An 11,967-nucleotide genomic window follows, 5' to 3' on the forward strand; every position below is an offset into this window, starting at 1 on the left:
GTTGATATTTGGGAACACCCAATCCTTGCAATTAAAAGAAATAAATTAGTAACATGTTTAGAAGGCACTAGTCTAACCCATACTTGAGTAGCGTAAATCCATTCTTGAAGCACAAGAAGAACTATTTCATTCGTTCTCTCACAACAAGTGCAAGTAGTATCAATTCCCAAACCCCATTTTCTTCTTTGATAGTTGTTTAGAATTCGATCCTGAGCCACCCAAGACATGAAGATTTGAATCCTCTAAGGACCCTTCAATAGTATTCCAATCTCCAATAGCATTTTATGGAACCTCAATTTGCAAATTATAAGTACTTTTCACAGTAAAATGTTAGTGTTAGTGCTCCCATCCAATATAAGAACAGCAGTGCGCTTAAGAGTGGGGGTGAATTAGGTGTTTAGAAATTTTCTTGTTTTTAGAGATTTAGTGTTTGATTTTTCTGATTTAAGATAGTGTATGGAAAAGATAAATGGCAGAAAAATAATGAACACAAAGATATTATCCTAGTTCCCCTTATGACCAAGGGTACATCCTAGCCCAATAGTAGTTGTGTTCCTCAACAACTTGACTGCACTAAGCTAGAAGGTTGAGAAAACTCGAACATAGTTAGTTTGGCTAGTAGTTGGTTAGTGGAAGTGTAATTTTTTGGTGAATTAGTGGATTCAATCCTTCAAGTTGAAAGGAGTAGACATAGCTATCGTATAGGTGGTGAACTACGATAAATTGGTTGTGTTATTTTGTTTATTCGCTATGTTTTCATTACATTGGTTTGTTGAAACAAACTCTCAAATTAAAGTTTTGATGAAAATAAACAAAGGTTAATTAAAGATATTAATTATGATTCTAAAATGTTATGTTAATTTAACTTGTGCTTTTGAGTGAATTAATTCAAAGATATGAATCAAGCAAAGCAAAGAAAACAGTTAAAAACAGAACAAACAAAGAAACGAGAATATTCTGGACAAAATAGAGAATGATCTTCAGATTCAAGACTGATCGTCACATCATTTTGACCAATCAATCTCCACTATTTCAACGAAGCTTTTGCCTCTGAAATTTATACGAAGATCATCAATACATGGCAAGAAACAAATAGGTTTCATCCCAGTAAAAGAAGGTTCTCGAATAATTAAAATAAAAAGAACTTGAAACAGGTCAGTTGAAACAGTTTAGAAACTCTTCAGCCAAACTGTCAAGAAAGTTCAATCAATCTTGATATGTTCAAAGACATTACAAAGACACCCAGAATAATCAAAACGGGAACTTCAGATTAACTATCAAATCTCCAGAAAGATCAAACTGCCAGAACTAGATTGATAATCAAACTCTGTTTTCTGCATAATTCCAACAGTGATCTTCCTACTTCTACAAAGTTTTATAAACACTCTCCAAACTATTTTGGACAGTTTCAAAGCTCTAGATCGAAGCTGTAACATCAATGATTAAGTGAGAAGCTTCAAAGACTTTTTAACTAGAAGAAAAAAGGTTTAAGAAATGTTGTAACAGACTTAGTTAAAAAACAGATTCAAATCATTCAAAGGCTGAATTATTTTAATCTCATATATTGGTCTTGGTCAAAACTGGCAAGAGTACTACCAACAGCTCTTTTGACCATCATTAAATGCTTATAATCACCTATAAAAGGAAGGCCAATATCCAGAAGTAAGGCAGAAATTCAAGTGTTGTCAATTACCACAAATCATTCACATTCACATACTTGAAATTCTCATTTTCACAAAAAAGAAGCAGTTCTGAATCTTTACATCATATTGTGTTATTACTATTGAATTCTTTGTAAAGAACCGAATCTCAAACAAGAGTTGAGACATTTATCAAAACAATCTGATTATTTTTGTAAAAAAACTCAAACTATAAGAGTTTAATTATAGTTTGATTAGATTGTAACGAATCCTATCAAAATAGATAGGTGTTGTATTTGCTTTCTGGGTGGAAAGGAATAGGGCTTGAAACATATCAAGGTCGATATGTGCTGAGTATTGTAAAATCAAGAAGGTTCTTTTTTTTAAACACTTAGTGGAAAATCTCACAGTTGTGAGGACTGGACGTAACCCAAGTTGGGTGAACTATGATATATCGTTGTGTGGTATCTCTTCCCTTATCTATTTACTTTCAGTTTGATTGATTAACAGGTTAAAAACTTAAACAGAATTACTAATTTTAACTAACCAAGAATGTTCTCCGTTTTCTGTTTTCACAACCAAGATCAATCTTGAGTTATTTTCTTAAGTTTTTAATAGGAATTTTTAAAAAGGGCATTTACAATTCAAACCCCCCTTTCTTGTAAATCGACATTGTTACTTCATGGTTTAGTCTTTTTATAAACGAATTTTAAAACATAATTCAAACTCATATTTCTTGTGTTTCTTGTTTTACAATTGGTATCAGAGTTCGATCTCAAAGTTGAGCACTTAAACGTGTTATAGTAAAGATTTGTGTTATTATGACTAACTCTTGTGATGAAGTTACATGTGGAAACATCAACAAGCCCCTTCTGTTCCATGGAGAAAGATTCGAGTACTGGAAAGACACGCTTATAAGTTTCTACATCACTAATGATCCTAAACTATGGGACATAGTCGAAGATGGCTATGAGGTTCCAAAAGATGTTGTTGGCATTAAAATATCCAAAAATGATCTCAACGCTGAACAAAAGAAACATTACAAAATGCATCATAAAGCTAGAACCTTCATGATAAATGTTATTACCTTCAAAGAGTTTGAAAAATGTAGCAACAAAGAATAGCAAAGAGCATCTTTGATGCTCTAGTTCTCAACTATGAAAGAAATAAACAAGTATATGAAGCCAAAGCAAATATAATCATCAGAAAGTATGAACTCTTCTAGATGGAAGAAGATTAAGACATTAAGACAATGTTCTCTAGATTCCGAACTCTAGTTTCTCGACTGAACATTCTCCAAAAGAGCTACACTACCTCTGACCACATCAAAAAGATCCTTAGAAGTCCTCCTAGCAAGTGGAGACCAAAGGTAACATTTATTCTAGAGGCTAAGGATCTAAACAAACAACATCTAGAATAGCTGATGAGTTTAAATTGGTTGAAGATGAGCCCAGAAAGAAGTCAAAGGCCTTAGCTCTCAAATCCAAAGGAAAGAATACAAATTCTAATGCCTTACAAGCTACAGAAGACTCAAGGGAGAGTGAATTGGATAATTATAGTTAAAACTCAGATAATGAAGAGTTGCCCTTCATCTTAAGAAAAATCGAGCGTATGTGGAACAACGGGAATAAATCTTTTCCAAAAGTGGTTTAAGATGATCCTAAAATAGTAGAGAATGAAGTGATAAATTAGACAAGAAATGAATCATCTGCTATGAATGCAAAGAACCATGTCATTTTAAATCATAATGTCCTAAACTTGAGAAAGGAAATTCCCAAATAAAAGACTTCAAGGCGGAAAAGAAAGGTTTGATGGCTACTTGGGATGACTCTGACGAAGATGAAGAGCATGCAAATATGGCTCTGATGGCGGATATTCACTCTGACCCTAACTCTAATGATGAAGAAATGGAGGTATTGTATGACCTATCTGGTAATGAACTTATAGATATGTTAAATGAGTTTCTCAATAAAAATCATAAGGTTTCTTCAAAACATAAGTCTCTTAGAAAAGCTCATGACATCTTAACAAATAAATGTAGTTCCTTTGAAAAAGAATTTGAAAACCCTAAAAAGGAAAATCTAACTATGAAAGAAAATGTTCCAAATACCTCAAAGGATAGAATTTGCAACTATGTTAAGTACAAAAAATCCTTTCAAGAATTTCTTCCAAATGGAATAAGTAAACAATGTCGGAACCAAGATGGTCCCTCGAACAATTTCTTGTGTGTTTTGATATTAACAAAGGTATATTGTGAGAACACTTTATTGCACTAAATACTTCATTAAGTATGCATAAATTATAACGGGAAAATAAGAGGAAACGACCAAAGGATACCAGCAAAGGATATCACCAAAGAAAGTGACCAAAGGAAGTAAAAAGGTTAGAAGAAACAAAATCCAACCAATCAACGAAATCCTCAGAACTCGAAAAATGCACGTGTTGAAAAAGTTTGCAAATATGCCTTTAATAGCGACCTTATGGTAGTTTGTGTTTTTGTGTCTATCCCTAAACACTGAAGCATGCTTCTGGTTATTATGCCCTCGATGAGTTTGCGTGTCTGCCTATGAAGATCCAGCATGCCTCTGAAAATTCAGTATGCCCCCGATGTGTTTAATATGATTATTTTAAAGATATTGTTAGAAATAAATATTTTCATAAAAAATACTTTTTTAATGATATTGAACAAAAGTTCACTTTAAAGTTTCAAAGTATGAAATCAACAATGTGTTTGGGTTGTAGACTGGACCTCGTGATATATTAAATTTGTTAAAAATAATTTAAGTGTGATATGCTATTTGATAAATACTTTTTAAATTTATGACGTAACTTTTTAAAAGTCTATGGTGTATTAATCTATTTAAAATCTGGCATAAGATCTATCTCAAAAAAGTCATTAAAGTTAAATTATAGTGCGACATCTAGTTAAAGAAATTATTCTAAAAGTATTAATACAGTATGTGCTAACATATTCATAAATTAGCCTAATCTATAAACCTCTATTGGACCATCTAACTTATTTCATCTGTTTGAAATGAAGGTGAAAAGCTTTCTTATAATATTGTTTAATATTTTATGAAATTTTTTATTTAATTCCTATAATTTTTTTTATATATGTGTGTAAGCATGTGTATATGCGAGCATTTTACAAAAATAGATATCAAATTATATTTAAAGAATTATACTTAACAGTTACTTTTATTCAATAATATTGTATTCACATGTGATTCTTTTTAAAATTAAAAGTAGGATTGCAAGTTACATCGAATATATCATATTTGTAAAAATTTGACATTAGTCTATTATTATTTCTTAAATCATCAAAATGCGTTAAAATTAACGTTATATATAATATTCTGTTGCAGTTAATTTAACACATTTTTTTATAATAGAAAATTATTATAAATTAATGTTAAAATTTATAAAAATAATTTATATGTCAATAATTTTTAATCAAACAATTGATTTAAAAAACTATTTATCCAATATAATGTTATACGATATAAATTTTTTCATATGCAATTTGATTCCTCCCCTTTTAAAAATTAATACAAGAACTAACACTAATGAAATATAATTAAAAATTAATGAAATCTTTTTCTTCCCATAGCTATTAGAAATGCCTTTTAATCATATCAAAATAATTCTGTATATTTCTTAAGAGAGGCAAGGTTGGTCCCTCATTTGATTTTTATGAAATTTAAATTCTTGGGGAGATGCATTCTCTTTATTGTTCAATTAAGTTCGAATAGGATTGAAGTGAACATAAAATTAATTTGGTGGTTTAAATGAGAGAGTTAAAAAATACAATGATAAAAAGATTTTATATTTATGTGAGTTAATTATTATAGAATTTACTAGATAAAAAAATAAAAGTTGTATATTTCATCTCACCTACAGTATTTGGATTTTTTATCATTATATCCTCTTTTTGTTTTTTTTTTAAACCAAAATACTCCACTTTGAATTTTATATACCAAAATGCCCTATTTTTTGGGTCTAGTAGGAGGTCATTGGCCTAAGGTGCGACCAGCTGAAGACAAAAAACTTTTCACCCAGTTGGAGGTCGTTGGTCGGGGATGCGACCTCCCAAAATGATTTTTATTTTTATTTTTATTTTTGCTCGTTTTGATGGTTATTATATGAATTTAATATATTAATAAATAATTAAATTAATAATAATTATATTAAATAATACATTAGTAAATAATAATAAATAAATTATAAAAAACAATAATAAATAATACATTAATAAATAATAATAATAATAATAATAATAATAATAATAATAATAATAATAATAATAATAATAATAATTAACATATTAATAAACAACAATAATAATAATAATAAATAATTATATTTTTATTATTATTATTATTATTATTAAAAATGATTATAATTAAAAAGTAGGGAAATTTATGATTAATCAATTTGTTAAAATTAATTTGATACTTACCAAATTTGCTACTTACCAAATTTGATAATTTGCGAATAATCAATTTGTTACCAAATTGTACAATTGATTAATTTTTTCATTTAATGGTAAAATTAATGATTAATTATAAATTGCTAAAATTAATTTTCTCATTAAATATAATTTGGTAAATTGATTAATTTTCTCATTAACTTACAAATTAATTTAATATCAAAAAAATATATTCGTTTGATTGGTATATTGAATATACATTAACTTTTTTGTCTTGTCACATTTATTCAACCGCATTAATTTTGATATTTGTATTTTGCTACGTTACCAATCACACGAATCAAATTTTTTGATATATTGAGAAAAAATCAGGTAATATATTGTATATTAATGTATTGTTAACTTATCTCAAAAGATAAAATCAAATTAAATATATTCATCTTCCAAATATATTTTAAAAAAATCTATATATAAAATGATTAGATTAGGTTTATTTTTTACTTTTATTACTTATTTCAATCACACGAATTAATTTTTTTGATATTAAATTAATTTATAAAATAATGAGAAAATTAATCAATTGTACAATTTAGTAACAAATTGATTAATCTTAAATTGTCCAATTTGGTAAGTAACAAATTTGATAAGTATCAAATTAATTTTAGCAAATTGATTAATCATAAATTACCCTACTTTTTAATTATAATTATTTTTAATAATAATAACAATATAATTATTATTTATTTATTAATGTATTATTTATTATTATTATTATTAAATTATTATTATTATTATTTATTAATGTATTATTTATTATTATTTATTATTATTATTATTATTATTATTATGTATTAATGTATTATTTATATAATTATTATTTAATATAATTATTTATTAATATATTAAATTCATACAATAACCCTTAAAACGAGAAAAAATAAATTAAAAACCTTTTTGGGAGGTCGCATCCCCGGCCAGCAATCTCTAACAGAGTGAACAAAATTTAGCCTTCAGTTGGTCGTACTCTGGGCCAGCGACCTCCTACTAGACCAAAAAAGTAGGACATTTTAGTATATAAAATTCATAGTGGGGTATTTAAGTTTAAAAAAAAAAAAAAGATATAATGGTAAAAAATTCACAGTATTTGTGTTGTTAATTATTAACATACTTTTGCTGTTATAATCTCCATATCATTAAAATTATATAAGATTTAAACATACTTTTGTGGTTATAAAATAAAATAAAAAACTAATTTTTATAACAACAAAATCAATTTTTAATTTTCATTAAAAATTTAATTTTTTATTTTATATTGCACCAAAACAGTTAAAATAAAATTTTATTTTTTATCTAAAAAATTTACATTTTTCGTTATTCTAAAACAATACAACACTTTCTGATTTTAATCTGCATATCCAGTTTGCAATCCCTTCAAATTATAAAGTGATTAATGTCTGTATCCACTTTCTTCATAAAAGACAAAAAAGTGGGTACGTAAATTAAATAGTTAAATATTTTTTAGTTTTCATAAAATTTTAATATTTTTATTTTTATTTTTATAAATTAAAAATATAATTTATAGTCCTTAAAAAATTATCATGTGTAGTTTTATTCTTTATTATTAAGGCAACAATTATTTTTTAGTGAACTTTTTCATGCATATTTATAATATTATAAAAAATCTATCTACAAAAAATGAGTTTAAAATTTAATTTCTAAGTTAATATTTTCATTGCTCTTATCTTGATATTTTAACAATTAAAAAATTTATATTTAATTAGTTTAAAATTAAAAAAAAAATCTTGAGATAATTATAGAATCTAAAAATATATTTACTGATAAATTTAATTATTTTAATAATTTATATTCTTTACAAAGTAAATATTAAACTGTTTTAAATTTCTCACCCAACATCTTTATAGTGATTAGAAAACACAATATTTTGTGGAGATTAAATCAAAATTGACTAGTTTGACCAAAAGCACTACTAGAAATTTTCACATCCAAATTGATACAAATAAAAAATAATAGATTACTCTTTAAGCCTTAGTTTAATTAAAAAATTTAATATCGTTAAGTTTCACGTTTTGTTCCAAATTTAAATCAAAATCTGACAGTTGTATAAATTAATTATAATAAAATTTATTAATTTTTTTAAAAAAAAATAACTTATAATTTAATTTAAATAAATTTAAAAAATCGCACCAAACCAATATTTATTGAATGCTTTAGATCACCTTTTATGAAAAACTGTTCGGATCAAATTTCCATTAACTTTTAATTGAACCAAACCAACTGCGTATATAAATGTTAATTCTTATTAGTTTTATTTACTATAAATGTGATAATACTTTATTTTTATTTTTAATAATATTATTAGTTTAATGTAATATTTTTGATAATAACCTTATTGATACTTGTTTTTTGTCGTAATATTAATTTAATTTCCAAGAAGTAGCTCTAAACATTAAAGATTAAAAAAGCAATACAAAATGTCGTGTAATTAAATATAACTCAGTTGCTAATATATAGGGGCTCATATTTGAATCTATAACTAATTAGTTCTCTATATTTAAAGTGTATGAATCTAGTCATTATATTATTTAACAATAAAAAGAAGCAGTACAAAATAAAATTTGATTAATTAAAAATTAGATATATTCGGGTCTGTTTGAATGAGTTTTGTTTTTTAGTTATTAAAATTCATTTTATAAAATTGTTTTAAAAAACTTTTTTTTAAAAGAGAATAAATAAAAAGTTATTTTGTAATTTATTTTTTAAATTTGTTTTAGAGATGAGAAAATGAAAATAACTGATTGGTAAACTTATTTTTAAAATGTGTTTTGAGAACTAAAATTATCAACCTATATACATATTTTTTTTATACTTTGAATATAATTTAAAATATTTTCAATAAAATTTTATTATATTAAATAATAAACTGCAAACAAATTAATGGTATATTTTGGATGTATAAAACTTCAACTAATATAAAAAAAAAAAAAAAATTAGTATGTAATGAAATAAAGACAAAATACATGCTACTTAATATATACTTATAATGATATAATTTGGTAGGCGATGATTGTTTAAATGCTAAAAAAGAAGAAAAAAATTTGAGTGATTTGTTGAAAAGGAAGTTGTTTAGAGACATATTGTGACTCAATAGTTTATTTTTTATTATTAACAGGGACCAAATCGACATATTTTTAGTTATTATTAGAGATTTAATTGACATTTTTATGGCAGTTTGATTTAAAGGTTGAATTTTTAAGTTTATTTTTTATAAATATAAAAGTTATTTTTTTTTTGTGCAACCAAATTAGGTTGTGCAGTTTTTTTTATGAGCTAAAATGTGTCATTATTTATATTAAAATTACAAATTGAAGGATTTGTTTAGAAATATCAAGTAAGTAAATATGACACGGTTGATATCTGTAAAGATATATATATATATATATATATATATATATATATATATATGAATTTATTTATATTTAAATTTAAGATTCTTCAATTCTTTATACTTAAAGTATACAAGTTTAATTATCAGATTACTTGATAAAAAAAGTCATTTGAATATTCTTTTTTATTTGTCACTTATAGTAAATGAATTAAAACAAAGAAATTCGTATTTTATTAGTAATATTTTTTAGTAGTTAAAAATAAAAACAAATAAATTCATATATACTAAAATAATTAAGAAACACTATATTGTTGATAATGATTGTATTTAGAGATTTTAAAGCGTGTTGTTACATTAGCTTTTTGGTTTGATTCGCTCTCACTACAAGAAAAAAACATTTTGCGGCGGTTAAAAAAAGGGTTTGCGGCGGTTGTAACCGCTGCAGTTTGATGTTTGCGACAGTTTTGCAACTGTGGCAGATTCGTGCGTCGCGAGGCCAGTTTGCGACGGTTCACAAAACCGTCGTTCCAACCGTCGCCAAAGTTTGCGACGGTTCCCAACTGCCTCTAAATACAGTTTGCGACAATTAGAATCGTCGCTAAAACACACTCAAATTTATTTATTTCTGCACAATTACGACAGTTATCAACTGTCGCTATATTTATTTTGAGGCAGTTTGAACCGTCACAAACCTAATAATTTAAAATAAAAAAATATGATACAATTTTTTTCCTATTGTACCTAATTTAAATACATAATTAATAACTATTGTACCTAAATCCAATTTATATAATTTTTTCAAAAGAAATAACACCAATTCATACATTGAAGTTAACTAAAATAATAAATAAAGTAGTTTAAATATTCAAAACATTAGTGGAGTAGCTAACAATACAAAACAACTCCATCAAACTTAGAAGTTCATCCAAATATCTAATTAGTCCCTAATGATGTTGTTCCACGATCATCAGGTTGGTGGTTGGACTCAGATGAACGTCTACCATCTATTGGCGATTCTATGTCCATTGCCTGAAGAAAAAAAAGTATATATTAACCTCAATGAATATTGATAAATATTGTCAAAACTAATTAACTAAATTTTTCTTATAGCCATAAGAAATCTTTACACAATTGATATTTTTAATCAAAGACAAACTGTTCTCACAAGATTTTTAAATAGGTTTGCTATGAAAACAATTTTACCTGTTTGTCTCTAGAATTTTGCATTTGCATCAAGAAAGCAATTTGCTCCTTCAACATATCAACTTCATAATCCCTTTTCTTAAGCCTATCAATTTCAGCTTGCATTTTCTCCATCTTTTCATTAGCTTCAGAGGAAGACATTGATCTTACAGAGTGAGAAGCAGATGTAGTAATTTGTGACGGTGTTATTCCAAGTCCCACACAACGAACATATCCAGGATGTTCTTCTCCAAACACATTAACAAATGCTTCATTTGGAGAAGGAGTCTTCCCAATTTCAGCTTGCAATTGTTCCTGCGCAAACAGATAAAGCAAACTAAATTCCTCTCTGTAATAGAAATATCTAACTTTGCAACTCACTATCACCAAATAAATAAGTAATTTTATAGCTTTGCAACTCACTATTACCAAAACTAACAGTTGCATCTTTGATTTATAAGGTGGTCAATAACAAATAGTTACAATTACATAACACTTCTATTATTTACACTTACATATTTTTCCTTGGCTTCGTCGTTGACAAATGACCCATCAGACTTTTTATGACAAATTGAATACATTTCACCCCTACTGTATTTTCGACCATCTCTCAGTTCCTACAAGTAAACACATGTAATAAGTACATGTTCAATTAAGTATGCAATCAATAGTAGATTGAAAAAATCCTACCAACTCATCCCTCTTCCTTGCAAGCGTCTTAGAGCCTAATGTATGAAGGATCGTTAGCTTTTCTCCATTTGCAGCATTTTTATCAGCCTTCTCCTACAATGATAACAAATGACATAAAAAACTAAACAATAGAAAACAAATGACAATGCAACAAAAGAATAGTTACCATTGTATATGTCTTACGTTTGTATTGGACAAAAATAGTCTAATTGTCTTCATTAATATAACGTGGATAATTTTGTAGATTTTCCTCCAAAGAAAGATCCCACTTGTAAAATTTCTTAAACAACCTACATCGTGCATCTCACCATTTCTTTCCAAGGCTTGAAAGGATATATTTTTTGTTGTCTTCATCATCAACAACAAATTTTGACTAGCATAATCATAAAAAGAAATTAGTTTACAATCAAAACAATAAAGAATATTCAGTTGTTTATAATTGATACATGTATTTTATCCTTAAAATTTTCATTTTTTCTTGTCGATGGAACTAGTTTCCAATTGTCGTACATTATAGGAAAATCCTTAAACTTCCTTGCAATTTCACCCAAAAAACCGTCTAACAAACCAGCAGTTGATCCTATTGGTTGCCCATTTGAATTCCATCTAGTTATTATTCT

General features: G+C 26.4%; 1 protein-coding gene across 1 annotated transcript; it reads right to left on the reverse strand.

Annotated features, from left to right (window-relative positions):
• Nucleotides 1-10,408: 10,408 nt before the first annotated feature.
• On the reverse strand, nt 10,409-11,566 carry LOC113788223 (uncharacterized). The gene is made up of 5 exons (XM_027337747.2): nt 11,531-11,566; nt 11,348-11,440; nt 11,173-11,274; nt 10,679-10,972; nt 10,409-10,504 (listed from the first exon to the last, which is right to left on the reverse strand). Exons 1-5 carry the CDS (start codon nt 11,564-11,566, stop codon nt 10,409-10,411), a joined length of 621 nt encoding a protein of 206 aa, XP_027193548.1.
• Between the last annotated feature and the right edge of the window lie 401 nt (nt 11,567-11,967).

The sequence above is a fragment of the Cicer arietinum genome, chromosome 6 (assembly GCF_000331145.2).
Source record: "Cicer arietinum cultivar CDC Frontier isolate Library 1 chromosome 6, Cicar.CDCFrontier_v2.0, whole genome shotgun sequence".
Classification (NCBI taxonomy): domain Eukaryota; kingdom Viridiplantae; phylum Streptophyta; class Magnoliopsida; order Fabales; family Fabaceae; genus Cicer; species Cicer arietinum.